Here is a 15,716-nt window from a genome sequence, read left to right on the forward strand (position 1 = left end):
AGATCCATGTGTATAGCCTGTGTTTGTTTCTTATAAAAGGTATTTTCAATGAATAAATCATTGAATGTGCAAAACTCTATCCTTCTATCTCCAGCCTCATTTCTCTCACCGAGCCCGTATTTTCCAGCTACTGATCCTTCTTCTCTGTTCCCAACTTTTGCGTTACAGTCGCCCATTATTAGCAATGCATCTTGATCGCATGTTTGATCAACTTCTGACTGCAGAAGTTGGTAGAAATCTTCTATTTCCTCCTCTTTGGCTCTAGTTTTTAATTATAGTGGTATTCACTGGACTTCCTTGTATGCATATGGATATTATCCTGTCACTCACCACATTGTATTTCAGGATGGATCTAGAAATGATTTTTTAAAATTATGAAACCAACTCCATTCTTTCTCACCTTTTCATCCCCAGCATAGTAAATTATATCATCGTCTGATTCAAAATATCCCATGCCAATCCATCTCATTTCATTGACACTAGAAAGGCCATATTGAGAGACAAACTCCACAATTTCCTAATGAGAGCTCTGGTGGTCTAATGGTAAGGAGCTGCACTATCAACACAAAGACATGCAATTCGAATCCACTAGCTGCACCACAGGAGAAAGACGGGCCGTGTTCTTCCATGCTATTTACTGCCTCTAAAAACCCACTGGAGGGTCAGCTATAAGTTGGTTCTGACTCAACAGCACATAACAGCAACAATACAATGTTGAACCAAGGAACTCCCTGGTGGCATAGTTTCTTTTGTGTTAAACTGATAACCACAAGTTCAGCAATTTGAATCTGCCACTTGTCTGCAGGGAAAAGATGGGCAGTCCTCTTGTAAAGATTTATAGCCTCTAAATCCTGATGATTCCTTTAGATTTGGCTTCCCAGTGTCCCAGTGCAATCTTTAGAGTCTCTTCTGACATCCATTTTGGTTTTTTCTTTCTCCCCTGTTTTTTAATAGCCTTTTGCTTTTTTCATGGATGATATCCTTGATATCATCCCACAACTCATTTTGTTTTTTATCATTGGTGTTCAATGCCTCAAACCTATTCTTAAGATGATCATTAAATTCTTATGGAATTGATTCAAGATTGTATCTTGTTTCTGTGGGCTTATTTTCATTTTATTTGGCCTCAGTTTGAGCTTGCATATGAATAATTGATGATCTGACCCACAGTCTGCCCTGGCCTAGTTTTGGCTGCTGATAGTGAGCTTCTCCAACGATTTCTTCCACAAATGTAGTCAGTCTGATTCCTATGCAGTCCATTGAGTGAAATCCATATGTAAAGTTGTCTTTTAGAAAAAGTATTTGTGATGAATAAATCATTGTAAATACAAAATTCAGTCATTCTATTTCCAGCCTCATTTCTATCACCAAGCTCATATTTTCCAACTACTGTTCCTTCCTCATTGTTTCCTACATTTGTATTCCAGTCACCATTATCATTAACACATCCTGATTGCATGTTCAGTCAATTTCAGACTGCAAAATTTAGTAAAAATTCTCAATTTCTTCCGCTTTGGCAGTAGATGTAAGAGCATATACTTGAATAACAGTCATATTAATGAGTCTTCCCTGTATGCATATGGATATTATCCTATCACTCACAACATTGTATTTCAGGATAGAACCTGACTTTCAAGTTTTCTAAAGGAAAATATGTCAAAATAAAAGAGCTAAATAGACAGTTTCGAAGGACAGCTCAGGAGGACAAAGAAAAGTATTATAATGAAATGTGCAGAGAGCTGGAATTGGAGAATAAAAAGGGAAGAACTCGCTCTGCATTTCTCAAGCTGAAAGAACTGAAAAACAAATTTAGGCCTCGTGTCACAATGTTGAAAGATGCTATGGGCAATGTATTGAATGACCCAGAAAGCATCAGAAGATGGAGGAAATACACAGAGTTACTGTACTAGAAAGAATTGATTGACATTGAAAAATTTCAAGAAGTACTATATGAACAGGAGCCAATGGTAATGAAAGAGGAAGCAGAAGCTACATTGAAGGCATTGGCAAAAAATAAGGCCCGAGGAATCAATGGGATATTAATTAACTTGTTTCAATTAACAGATGCAGCCTTGGATGCACTCACCGGTCTGTGCCAGGAAATTTGGAAGACGGCTGTTTGGCCAATGGATTGGAAGAGGTCTATATTTGTTCCTATTCCCAATAAGGGTGATCCAACTGAATATGGAAATTATCAAACAATATAATTGTTATCACATGCTAGCAAAATACTGCTGAAGATTATTCAAAAACATCTGGAACAAGTTGTGGCTGACATTGAGAAGAATGGGAATCCCAGCACACTTGATTGTGCTAATGAGAAAACTATACCTGGATGAGGAGGCTGTTGTGCGAATGGAGCAGGGGAGTACTACATGCTTTGGAATTGGGAAGGGAGAGCATCAAAGATGTATTCTGTCTCCATACCTGTTCAATCGATATGCTGAGCAAATTATCCGAGAAGCTGGACTTTGTGAAGAGGAGTGTGGCATCAGGATGGAGGGAGACTCATCAATAACCTGCATTATGCAGATGACACAACCTTGCTGAAAGTGAGGAGGACTTGAAGCACTTGCTGCAGAAGATTGAGGGATGCAGCGTTCAGTATGGATTGTGTTTCAGTATCAAGAAAACAAAGATTCTTGCCACTGGACTAATAGGCCGTGTCATGATGGATGAAGAGGAGATTGAAACTGTCAACAACTTCATCTTGCTTGGATCCACAGTTAACACCCTTGGTACTAACAGTCAGGAAATAAGGAGATGCATTGCAATGGGAATATCTGCAGTTAGGGCAATTTTATTGAGGAGTAGTGATGTCACTTTGAGGATGAAGGTGCATCTGATTCAGGTCATGGTCTTTCTGATTACTTGCTATGCTGTCTGAGAGTTGGACAATGAATAAAGATGACAGAAAAAGAATTGGTGCCTTTGAGCTGTGTGAAGTTGGAGAAGAGCACTGAACACTCCATGTACAACCAAGAAAAGTAATAGCTATGTCTTGGAGAAGGTGCAGCCAGAGTGCTCTTTGGAGGCAAGAATGAGGAGGCTTCACCAAACATACTTTGGACATATTGCTAGGAGGTGCTATTCCTTGGAGAGGGACATGATGTTGGGAAGGGTGGAGGCGAAAGAGAGGAAGACCCTCAATCAGGTAAATTGACAGGGTGATTGACGCAGTGAGTTTTTGTGTGTCAGGAAGTGTGAGGATGGCACAGGACAGGACTGGTTTCAGATCTTTTGTTCATAGGGTCACTATGAGTCGTACTCGACTCAATGGAACGTAACAACAAAGACAAACCCTGATGAGGATACAACTATGAGTTAGAATCCTACCAAAATCTACTCAACAGCAGTACCTTGGGTTTTGGAACATTTTAGTTGCACTTCTTCTAAGACTGGTTTTCTTGGCTTGTTTTGTCTATTGTATATTTGTTTTGTTTTGGTAATGTCAAAGCACACGTGTTTTTCTAGAATACACTCCTCATCAAATGGAGGAGTAGACGTACTCAACCTGACCATGAGCTATCCCTTGGCACTTTCCCCCTCTCCTCCTCCCTTCTTCTCAGGGACAAACTCCCCTGTAATCAGGCAGCACAGTCAGCCACCTCTCTGGTGGCCCAGGCTTCTGCTCACATCCCAAAGCCCAGCTGCTCAGAACCAGCCTCTCTTTCAGAACCACAGCAACTCAGACGTGGTCTCCATCAACTGCAACGTGAAGCTGGCCCCTAACCAGGAAACCAACTTCCGCCTGCTGGGAAACCTGTGGCTGAGGTCCCTGAAAGCAGTAAGTGGGGTGCCTGGACTTGGTTGGAGGAAAGGGCAAGGAGGTGTGGGTGCTGGAGCAGCTCCTACCTGGGGCTCCAGGGGAAGGGGCAGCAGGAGGCCCCTGACTTGTGAATCAGCTTCTGACACGGCCTCCTCTGCTTGCACAGCTCAAGTACAAGTCTATGAAAATCACAGTCCACGCAGCCCTGCAGCGGCAGTTCCACAGTCCCTTCATCTTCCGAGAGGAGAACCCCAGCCGCCAGGTGAGTCTAGGGATCCTTGAAAAGGGGTATCCTTTCCCCAAGAGTTTCCATCAACTTCTGCTCCCCTTTCTTTCAAGAGAAGTGGCAGACCCCAGCAATAGTATACCATCTGAGGAGAAAAAGGAAAAACAAAACCACACACACAAGACAAACAGGTCCTCAGGGCAGGAAGGAGGTCAGGGTAGGCACCTGTGCTGCACCTGGGGGGAGTGAGAGTACTGCTTTGTGCTCCCTGCACCACAACCACCAGAGAAAGGGGAGAGGGGTGAGGAGTAGGGGAGACCCTGGCATTTGCATATTTCACACTAGGAAACCTATCGGCCCCACAGGAGCATTCCAGCTTTCTCCTCCTTATCATTCTCACTTCATATCTCATGAAATAAATGCAAGTGGGCCCTTTAGACATCTGCTGTGAACTGAATCTGTGAAGACACGGAGTGTGGAAGGCCTCAGCCTCAGTGGTGGAACTCCTCCCCCGTGACTCACAGATCAGATCAGCTCGAGTCAGCGTCCAGGAAGGATGAGGGAGGCTTTGTGAGTGCTCCTGAAAAAATGAGAAATTGAGTCTTAAAGAAAAACCAATGTTATCTAGTCCAGTGCCCAACGGAAAACCTTCCTGTAGGGCAGAGTGCAACAGCCCCCTAGGGTTTCCTAGCAGGAAGCTTTACACGAGCCGACTCCACGTCTTTTTTCCCCAAGAGGAAATAAAGGGTGCAAACCACTAATCTTTCTGTTAGTAGCTGAGAGATGAACCACAGCTTCACCAAGCCTCCCGGAGGAGATCCTGGCCTCTGAGAAGACTTCAGTGTCTGGGGTGGGACACTGCTGCCCTCCACTGGCCATATCCCAGAAATGCCAGCCGGCCTGGAATTCTTGATCAGCTGAAGCCAGCACTTAGGGTAGACACTGTGTAGCAAAATAGGTGTGGCCTGGGAGCCAGACCTCAACAAGGCAATCAGATGTCAGTCAGAAACCCCAGGCAGAGTGCCAGCAGGTACAAAGCAGTACTCAGGGAACCACTCACAAGTATATTTCATTCATTGATTCCACATGTGTGGACTATCCCTCCTGTGACTCCAGCCTTACATGTGATATAAGGATGCAGGTCATGATGAGGACAGCTTTCAGCAGAGTAGAGAATAAAACCAGTTGCCCCTGAGTCAATCCCAAAGTGTTACAATCTCACATAGAATGATGCTCCTTGAGATTCCAGAGCAGAGAATATAAAAATTTTTTAAAAAACAAAACCCATCGTTATTGAGTTGGAACAAACTCATAGCTGACCCTCCACCAAGTTTTTGCAAGGCTATAAATCACATTGGAGGAGATTGCCTATATTTATCCCCTAGAGCCAGTGGTGGTGGATTCGAACCACCACAGAGGTGCTGCCTTTGGTTTCTCAGCACAACTCCCCATGCACTAGGCCACCTGAGCTCCCTAGTGCAGAGACTAGGTGGCCTCACTGCTCACAGAGGGAGCTCTGGCGGTGCCATCTCCAAGGAGTTGTGCTGCTAATTCAAAGGCTATGCATCCTTGGTGGTTTAAACCCACCAGCTGCTCTGCAAAAGAGAGATGGGCAGTCTCCTCCCATTGCGATTTACAGCCTCAAAAACCGGAGGGAGGAGCCCTCCGAATCAGAACCAGCTTGACAGCAGTGAGTTTTTGCGATTTGGCCCCAGACTGCTGTGCTGAGAACAGACTGCAAGGGGCAGAGCAGAAGCAGGGAGGGGCAGGGGGTAGCACAGTCCCTGAATGAGAGATGAGGATGAGGGCTCAGTCTGAGGAGGTGGAAGGAGAGGGGAAGGAGAGGCCATATTCTGGTATTTCAAAGATAGCAGAAGCTTCATACTTTCACATGATAGTTGTTATGTGCTATTGAGTGAGAACAAACTAATAACTGATCCCTCAGAGGGCTTCAGAGACTGTAAATCGCATGGATGGAGTTTTCCCATCCTCCCACACACACAAAGCAGCTGTGGATTCGAACCACGAGCCTTTGGGTTGACAGTGCAACTCCTTACCCCTAAGCTACTATGTGGGCTGTGAAAATAACAATCAATGATGAATACAGGTTTTGACCTGAGCAACAAGAAGGGAAAGGACCTTTGCTTTAATGGGAAAGACATAGAGAACAAGCTGAGACGAGGAGCTTGAAAGGGAATGTGTTAAAGATGTAGAATCATCCCTGGGTGATGCCAACAGATCACTTCAGCTGTTAACTGAAAGGTGGGAGGTTCAAGTCTCCCAGAGGCACCTTGGAGGCAAGGCCTGGTGAACTCCTGCAGAATTAGACACTGAAACCCTATAGAGCACAGTTGTCCTGTGACACAAATGGTGTCCTCATGAGTCAGAATCAATTTAATGGGAACAGGAGATGGAAGACATAGCAGGGAGATAATGGCTGGATATAAGCCTAGAATTCAGGGAGAAGTCTAGATGGAAGAGACAAATGTGAGTAGTCAGCATATACATGGTTAAAGGCACAGCACTGAGAGAGTTCCTCAGGGCCACACTGTGGCTTTGGGGGCCCAAACTACTTTTGTCTTCATGAGCCCCTTGCTCTGTGAAAAATATTTTAAAGTGTATTTTATGACCTATTGACATCAAGACAGATATAATCTAAGCTGAATTATTATGCTCACTCTTTTTCTTCTGATTTTAAATGAAGATGTGTGAGCCCCTAAGTGTGCTGTGGGCCCTGGGTCAGCTGTGCATTGTGGCTCAGTCAGACCTGGGCTTATCAGAGGGTGAGAAAGATTCAAAGATTAAACATCAGGACATGCCAGCCTCTGGAGGTTTGGGAGATGACGAGGAAGCAGCAAAGCTGACAAAGAAAGAGTAGCCAATGAAATGGATGGAGAATGCAGGGGGAGCTGGGCGGCCCAGGAGCCCAAGGCAGAATGTGCCCCAAAGCGAGAGACAGTCACCTCAGCGGGGAGTGCTGAGACTTCTGGCCGCAGTCCATCCTCATCCCTCCAGCGTCTCCCAGAGGAAGGAGATGTGGCTTTCTATCTGCTCTCCCCTGCCCTCCTCCCCAACACCCCCACCCACCCCTGGGCTGCTTCTCTGTCCCAGGCAGGGGTAGTCATTCTGTTGGCCCCGCTCCACCTCTCCCCTATAGATCACATTTGAGATCTCAAAACAAGAAGACTCGCAGATTCCCCTCTGGATCATCCTGGCCAGCACACTGGGAGGCCTCCTGCTCCTGGCCCTGCTGGTCCTGGCACTGTGGAAGGTAAAGGGGGGTGGAGGAAGCATCCAGGCTTGTCGGCCCTGGCCTGGGACGCCAGCCTCTGTGGTCACTCCCAAATAGGTCTGCCCCTAGAAAATGGCCACGCCAGCCTTCCTCCCCAACCTCCCTGCCCCCAAGGCAGCCAGCCCCTCCCTCTAGTAGCATAAAGACTCAGGTCAGCAGGGCACACTCAGCTGATGGCACTAACCCTTCTGCAAGTCTCAGGCTCCTTGGAAAAATCTGATGAAAGCTGGAGTTCCTTTTACTAGACGCCAAGTAACTACACCAAATTCCTCCAACAATGTCAGAACATTAATGAGTCACCCCAAAGCCCTTCTCTGACTCTGGGTTTCAGATTAAGAGCCCCAGTCTCAACTGCCTCCTATTACAGGTGAGGTGAGGGTAGCCCAGTGTGTGACTGACACAGCATGGCAGTATGATGACCAAGAATGAATTCTTGTCCTGGTCAATCTTTCAGTCCCCAAGAGACTTCTGGGGTTTGGGATTAAGGGTGCTCATAGAGAGCTGGGGTGTTCAAGAAGTACTAAAATAGAGAAGGATTAGTGGAGGGACCAGAAGCTTTGTCCAGCTAAGACTGCTCCATTGGCCTCCCCACAGCTCGGCTTCTTCAAAAGTGCCAAGCGCAAGAGGGAGTCCACCCTGGACGCCACCCCTAAAGCGCAGGAGTGAGTTTCTAGAGGATGCAAGTTGATGGGAGCCAGGAAAATGTCCAGGTGATGTGCCTGCCAAGGCCTGTGCTCCAGGGAGCTGGGGCGGAGAGCGCGGATGTCAGCTGCCTGCTCACTTTGCACTTGACCTTCTCTTCTGAGAGAGCCTGCTCCCGCTGGAATGGAACTCAGGCCTGTTTAAAAGGGACCACCCTGCTGGGAAGCCAGCACACCTCCAACACAAATCCCTGGAGATCTAAGAGGACCCTGCCCTACACACCTCCCAAGGCTTCCCCAGCCTCTGTGGGAGGCATTTGCTGCCGCGTCCACTGTGGTGCTAGCAATTCTTAATCATCCCCACCCTCACACAGAAGCCCAGGGAGGAAGAAGACACATCCGCCCTGCACACTTCTGCCTCTTTATCCGAAGGACCCAGGACATCAGGCGCTAGACCAGCAACCTCCCGTCCCAGGGTCTGCGTCCCTCCTCCCCTGCTGCCCAAGCCTCCCGAGTCACACCCATCCCCTTCCCAGGCTCCTCAAGAATGAACCCGAGCCCAAGGGCTTTGTTGGTGACAGCTGCAGGCCAGGGATGAAGAATGGGATACAGAGACATTGACGGATGGGCAAGAGGTCTCGGGAGAACTGTGATCCGGAACAGGCGGGCTCTCCACTCACGTGATTCACACTGACCACCCCCTCTCCCCGAGCGCGCGCCCACCTCCCTGCCGCTTTGTTCCTCGGTACCTCGCGGGAAGCGCCTGGGTGACGCAATCCCCAGGCTCTGCGTTCCCGGCTGCCTCTGCAGTAGGGCTGCGGGTGCAGAGCGCCCCTTTGTGCAACCCCGGTGCACAATGCCTCCTCTCCCTCCATGCGCCCCAGCTGTACGTAGAGGCTCGGCTGGCGCTGATGAGGGTCCTCTCTGGGATGCACTGAATAAAGCCTGTGCAAGGACCCCCGCGCCCATGCAGCCTTGGTGGCTGGCAGTCATCCGCCAGGTGGCGGCGGGACAAGCGGTCGTGGCGCGCCGAGGACAAGGGCACGTCTGGTGCCCAGCAGAGTAATTTATGCCTTGACCTTGTTTGGGGATGGAAATGTAAGGGGGACACCTCAAGAGAATTGGTCCCCCTGCTGCACAGTACGACCTTTACAGTCGTAAATGTTTTTTTAAGAAATAAAAATTTTAAAGTACCAATTTTAAAAACATTCGAGGTGCTTACTCTTCTCATTCTGTGGACAGAGCATGTGCCGAAGGGCACACATATCTTTGAACAAGAGGTGTTCTGTAAGATCACAGTGAAAGGGCATGTCCTCCATTTACCCGCTAAGACACTCCCTCCCTTCCTCCCTCCTAAGCCACCTATTCCATCCAGGCCTGCCAGGATCAGAGCCCTGTAGCTTAAACCCTAGCTCCACTTCTTTCCTCTCAGGTCTCTCAGGCATCAGGCTGGAGATTTAACGATAACTCTTACACAATCTTGTGACCCTCAAGGAGATGGATTGACACAGTGACTGCAGCAATGGGCTTAAGTGTGTCAGAAATAATGAGGATGGCACAGGGGAGGTTTCAGGTCTGCTGTTCATGAGTTGCTGAATCATACAGCACCAAACAGTCACACACACACACACACACCTACCTCCCCCCCCCTAGTGCCCCCATAGTGGAGCTCTGTGACTAGGGAGTTGTGCTTCTAACCTAAAGGCTGTGCCTCTCTGGCAGTTCAAATCCACCAGCAGCTCCTGGGGAGAAAAAGCAATCTCCTCCTTTGAGATGTATAGCCTCCAAAAGCCAATGGAAGCTCTGCTATGAGTTGGTTCTGATTCAATGGCAATGGGAGAAGGAGACACACTTCTGTACAGATTAAGAACATTCAGAACCAGAGAAGCTAAGAGATAGCATTAAGTTCTACAGTAAAACCAACACTAAATCTTGGACTTTCACAAACTAGACTCTGCAAAAGGAGTCGAAAATCACCCTTGTTGGGGACTTTGGACATTAAGACAGATCAGACAGCGGATAAAGATATCATGCTTGATAAAGGAGAGAGGTCAGTGAAAAAGAACACTCTCAGTGAGATGGAATGATACCCCGGTACAGAAATGGGCTCAAACCCACCAACAGTGAGGGTGCTGCAGGACAGGGGAATGTTTTAAAATAAAATTTCTTGGTGAGTTCTGGTGGCCTATTGGCAAGAAGCTGCACTGCAATCCCAGAGCTGAGCGGTTCGAATCCGCCAGATGCTCTGCTGGAGAAAGAGGGACAATCTTCTCCTGTACCAGTTAGATCTGATTTGACAGTACGCACACAAAATCTCCTCCCATGTGATTTAGTCTCTGTTAAAGGCCAACAAGAACAACAACATATGCAGATGACAGTATACTTAGAAAATCCTAAAGATTCAGTGACAAAACCATTGGACATAGTCAACCAGTTCAGCAGAGTGGCAGGGTACAAAATCAACATACAAAATCAGCTGTATTTCTCACAGTGACAAAGAGAATATAGAAATGGAGTTTTAAAAAACCAATACCAAAAACAAGAAAAATTAAAAAAAAAGAAAAACAATACCCATCACAATAGCTAAACATGCTATCATTTAAACAGATTAAATACATGTGAATAAATCTAGAGACACAAAAGACCTATACACAAAAAAGATTACAAAACATTACTCCTAAGAAACAAAAAATATATGGAGAAATGGAAGAATTTACCATGTTCGTGGATGTTGCTGCTGCTGTTATTGGTTGCCTTCAAGTCGAGCACGACTCATAGCGATCCTATGAACAAAAGGCCTGAAGCACCTCTACAGCTATCAACATTTATGAAAGTTCATAGTTTCCAGAGGCATGTTGTTTACGAAGTGGATGCCACTCCTGTTTCCAAACTAAGTATGTTATTGTTAGGTGCCATTGAGTTGCCTGCAATGTATAGCAACCCTATATGCAGCAGCTCTGAACCCTTACCTGTCCTGAGCCAGTCTCACTAATTCTGACACACCAATCCCCACTGCCCCAGTTACTTTATCAATCCATCTCATCTGGGGTCTCCCTCTCTTGTGCTGTGCATCCACCATTCCAAGAATGATGTCCCTCTCCAAGGACCTCTCTCTCTCCTGGCCACATGCTCAAAGTGATTCAGAACTCCAAAATCCTAGCCTTCAAGAAGAGATTTGGTTTCAAGTCTCTCCAAGACAGGCCAATTTGTTTTCTTGTCAATTATGATATGTTCCAGACTCTTCTCCAGCACCACAACTCGAAGGCATCTATTCTTCTTCTGTCATCCTTAGTTATTGTCCAGCTCTGAAGCATAACAAGTAATTGAGACCATGGCCTGGATTAGGCACACCTTTGTATCTAGACTGACATCATTGCTCTTCAGCACTCTGGAGAGGTCCATGACATCAGATTTTCCCAATGCAATTTGTCTTTTGATTTCCTGACTGCTGGTGTTAAGAGTGTGGATCCAAGCAAGCTGGAATTGCTAACATCAATCTCTTCTCCACCAAATATGGTGCTGCCAATTGGCCCAGTCATAAGAATCTTTGTCTTCTTGATGTTGAGCTTCAATCCATATTGAAGACTACAGTCCTTTACCTTCTGCAGCAAGTGCTTCAGGTCCTGCTCAGTTTCAGCAAGCAGGGTTGTTTCATCTGCATAACGTAAGGTGTTAATGAGTTTTCCTCCAATCCTAATACCACACTCCTCCTCATAAAGCCCTGCTTCCCAAATGATCTATTCTGCATACAGATTGGAAAGGTACAGGGACAGGATGCATCCCTGACATACTCCTTTCCTGATTTTGAACCAAGCAGTGTTTCCTTTCTCTGTTCTGAGGACTGCTTCTTGGTCTAAGTATAGGTTTCATAGAAGCACAATCAGGTGCTTTGAGATTCCAATTTCCCTCAAGATTAGCCACAATTTATTGTGATCCACACAGTCAAATGCCTTTTCATAGTCAATGAAACACAGAGATTTCTCCTGGTACTCTCTGCTTTCTACCAAGACTCATCTGACATTGATAATAATGTCCCTAGTGCCACGACCACTTCTAAACCCAGCTTGTTTTGTAGTAGTTCTCTGTCAATGTACTGTTCAAATCTTTTCTGGATAATCTTTAGCAGGATTTTGCTAATGTATGATATTAGTGATATTCAATAATTTCCACACTCTGTCAGGTCACTTTTTTTTTTGAATGGGAATAAATATGGATCTCTTTCAGTCAGCTGGCAAAGTAGTTGTCCTCCAGATTTCTTGGCACAACTTGGTAAGCATATGCATGGCATCTGTTTGCTGAAATACGTCAGTTGGTATTCCATCAATTCCTAGGGCTGTATTTTTTTGCCAAGTTCTTCAGAGCAGCCTGCAATTTCTCCTTCATTACATCACCATTGCCTCTTGATCATATGTTGTTTCTTGAAATTCTCCTGTGTCAGCCAATTCTTTTTGGTACAATGATTCTGTATACTTCTTCTATCTTCTCTTAATGCTTCCTGAATCATTCAATATTCTTCCCATGGCATCCTTAAGCATTGCAACTCATGGCTTAAATTTATTCTTTAGTTCTTTCAGGTTAAGAAATGTTGAGTGAGTTTGGCCCTTTTGATTTTCTGACTCCAGCTCCTTGCACATTTCATTATATTTTGCCTTGTCTTTTTATTTTGCAACATCAAGACAGAGATCCGTTGACCCAGTGAGACAGACAGCAATGCTACCAAGCCAAAGGTGGGTGACTTTTAATCCACTGCCCTCCGGCCTTTCATGTTTTTGTTCAAACATTTCTCTAGGTTGTACAGCCCTGGTGTGTCCACTTGCCATTCAGTGGTCACTTGTGGTTGCTGTGAGGCTGAACACTGTGACACTGATGTGTCAAATGTGTTAATGGTTGGTTACCCAATGCAGATACTGTGGGCTGGAGCTCCCTGATTAAAACAATCTTGGAAGGAGGAGTGGCAGCCACTTCCGTAGTAGCTTGCCTCCAGAAACCCTATTAATCTAGAGAGAGGATGAAAGATACACAAGCGTTGAGGACTCTCCTTCACAGGGTCGCTATGAATCGCCTGCGACTCGACGGCACTTAACAACAATAACAACAACATAGATAGTTAGATTCAATATTGTGAAAATGACAGTTCTACCAAAGGCAACCTACCAGTTCAATGCAATCCCAATCCAGAGACCAATTCCATCCTTCAGTGAGATGGAAAAGAAAAATTCCAAATTTATCTGGAATGGAAAGAGAACCTGAATAAGCAAAACACTACTGGAAAAGAGAAACAAGGTAGGCGGCATCACATTCCTTGATCTCAAATCCTACTACACAGCCATGGTGGTCAAGACAGCATGGTACTGGTATAGCAACAGACACATACATAAATCAGTGGAATAGAACTGAGAGCCCAGAAATCAGCTCATCCACTTATGGTCATCTATCTTTGACAAGGAGATAGAATCCGTTAACTGGGGATAAGACAGTCTCTTTTTACAAATGGTGTTGGCAAAATTGGAAAACCATCTGCAGAAAGCTTAAGCAAGACCTCACACCTTATACAAAAACCAACTCAAGGTAAATCAGGGAGCTAGAAGTAAAATCAAAGACTATAAAATTCATCAGAGAAAAACTAAGAACAATTCAAGAAGCCCTAATCCACAGCATGAACAATCTTCCAAGAATAATAAAAAACCTACAACCAGGAGAGAATAAAATAAGTGAATGGGACATTCTAAGACTCAAATCCCAGTGCACATCAAAAACTTCTCCCAAAAGACAAAAAAACAAAAAATATCAAAAAAATAATCTTCTTGAACAGGGTGAGAAGGAAACCCAGACTGGGGGAAAATATTTGGCAATGACATACCTGATAAGGGATTTATATCTAAAATTTATAGAATACTTGAGTACCACAACAAGAAAAAGGTAAACAACCCAATCACAAAATGACACACGATATGAATAGACACTTCACCAACAAAGACATTCAGATGGCAAACAAACATATGAAGAAATGTTCAAAATCTCTAGCTTGATAGAGAATCAAAACAACTATGAGGTATCATCTCACTCCAGCAATAATAGCAAAGTTCAACAGAGCAGCAAACAACAAATGCTGGTGAGGTTGTAGAGAGACTGGAACTCTTATTCAGTGTTGGCGGGAATGTAAAATAACACAACCATGATGAAAGGCTGTCTGATGCTTTCTCAAAAAGTTGAAAACAGAAATACGTTTTGACCCAGCAATTCCACTACTGGGAATATACTGTAAAAGAAACCAGAGCCACAGCTCAAACAGATGTATACACACCCATGTTTATTGCTGCATTATTCACAATAGCAAAGAGATGGAAACAACCCAAGTGCCCAAGAACAAGCGAATTGATAGAAAAGTTACGGTACATTCACAATGGACTATTACTGTGCCTGATCCAGGCCATAGTTTTCTCAATTACTTGTTATGTGTCAGAAAGCTCGACAATGATTCAGGATGATAGGAGAATCGATGCCTTTGAGTTGTGGTGCTGGAGAAGAGTACTGAATATACCATGGACTGCTAGGAGAACAAACAGGTTTGTCCTAGAGAGGGTGAAACCAGGCTGCTCATTGGAGGTAAGGATTCTGAAGCTTCATCTGACATATTTTGGACATGTTGCAAGGCGGGATCAGTCCTTGCAGAGGGATGTCATGTTTGGGAGGGTGGAGGAACAGCGCAGGAGAAGAATGCCCTCAATGAGATGGACTGGCTCATGACTAGTGTAGTGAATGGGGTAGGTGTGTCAGAGAAAATGAGATTGGCACAGGATAGAACAGGGTTTAGGGCTGTTGTATATAGGGTAGTTGAGTCGCAGGCAACTTGACAGCACATAACAACTACACAGCATTGAAAAACGATGAAATAGTAAAACATTACACAACATGCAGGAGCCTTGAGGACATTAGGCTAAGTGAAATAGCTCAGTCACAAAAAGACAAATACTGCATAATACTGCATATAAAATAGGACAGGCATGGGGAAGTTGGGGAGAGAATGGGGAAAGAGTGGATAACAAACACTGCATTCGAACAGATGAAGGGAAGAACAGTCCAAAAGGAATACAAGATTATGCATTATATGCATGACAACAACTGGAACAAGGAGTGCATTACGGGGTGGGCTAGGGTAAGGGGGGGATGTGCAACATCTTAAAAAAGATCAACCAGGCTCTTTTCAAAGGTAGTCAACCTCAATGGATCAAATCTGCAGAGTGCAGCAGTTTCACTGCTCCATTATCTTTAACCTTGCACTAAAGTAGAGCAACATGTTAAAATCGAGGTGCTTTGCTATCTACCAGACAGAGCTAGAAGCCTTGCTCTTGAGCTCAGTTAACTTTTCAATATAAATAGACTAAACTGTACCTGTACACGCACCAGATGAAAGTAGGACATGAGCAGAAAATTCTTCTTAAAATAAAAGTAGGTGAGGCGGTGACAACCTTTGATGGATTCATCTTTTCCGTCTTCCATGTTCTGTATTCATTTACCTACTTGTCTTACATTAAAACAATGAGCAGCAACTTAAATGATGATGCTTTCTTAAGGTAACTCAAAAGAGACAAACTCTGTTAAAGACCATTATCAATTTTTTGGTGATTTTAAAATTTCTATGAACAGAAAAATCAGATTTCAAACAGGGGTAGCTAGCTGGACTATAAACTGATCAAGGGATCAGTGTACTGTATTTTTATACATATATTATTGTTAGATGCCATCAAGTTGAGTATGACACTCAGTAACCCTATGGACAAGGGATCT

At 44.9% G+C, this 15,716-nt stretch overlaps 1 protein-coding gene across 1 annotated transcript in view; it reads left to right on the forward strand.

Annotated features, from left to right (window-relative positions):
* Positions 1–8,866, forward strand: part of ITGA11 (integrin, alpha 11) — a 201,524-nt gene extending 192,658 nt beyond the window's left edge. The window contains exons 27-31 of the mRNA XM_006888404.1: positions 3,677–3,787; positions 3,936–4,031; positions 7,153–7,266; positions 7,882–7,949; positions 8,641–8,866. Coding sequence (XP_006888466.1) covers positions 3,677–3,787; positions 3,936–4,031; positions 7,153–7,266; positions 7,882–7,949; positions 8,641–8,866 — 615 coding nt within the window. The remainder of the gene's footprint in view (positions 1–3,676; positions 3,788–3,935; positions 4,032–7,152; positions 7,267–7,881; positions 7,950–8,640) is intronic.
* The last annotated feature ends 6,850 nt before the right edge of the window (positions 8,867–15,716 follow it).

Source organism: Elephantulus edwardii, unplaced genomic scaffold (assembly GCF_000299155.1).
Source record: "Elephantulus edwardii isolate Elephantulus edwardi_28Jun2011 unplaced genomic scaffold, EleEdw1.0 scaffold00066, whole genome shotgun sequence".
Lineage (NCBI taxonomy): Eukaryota > Metazoa > Chordata > Mammalia > Macroscelidea > Macroscelididae > Elephantulus > Elephantulus edwardii.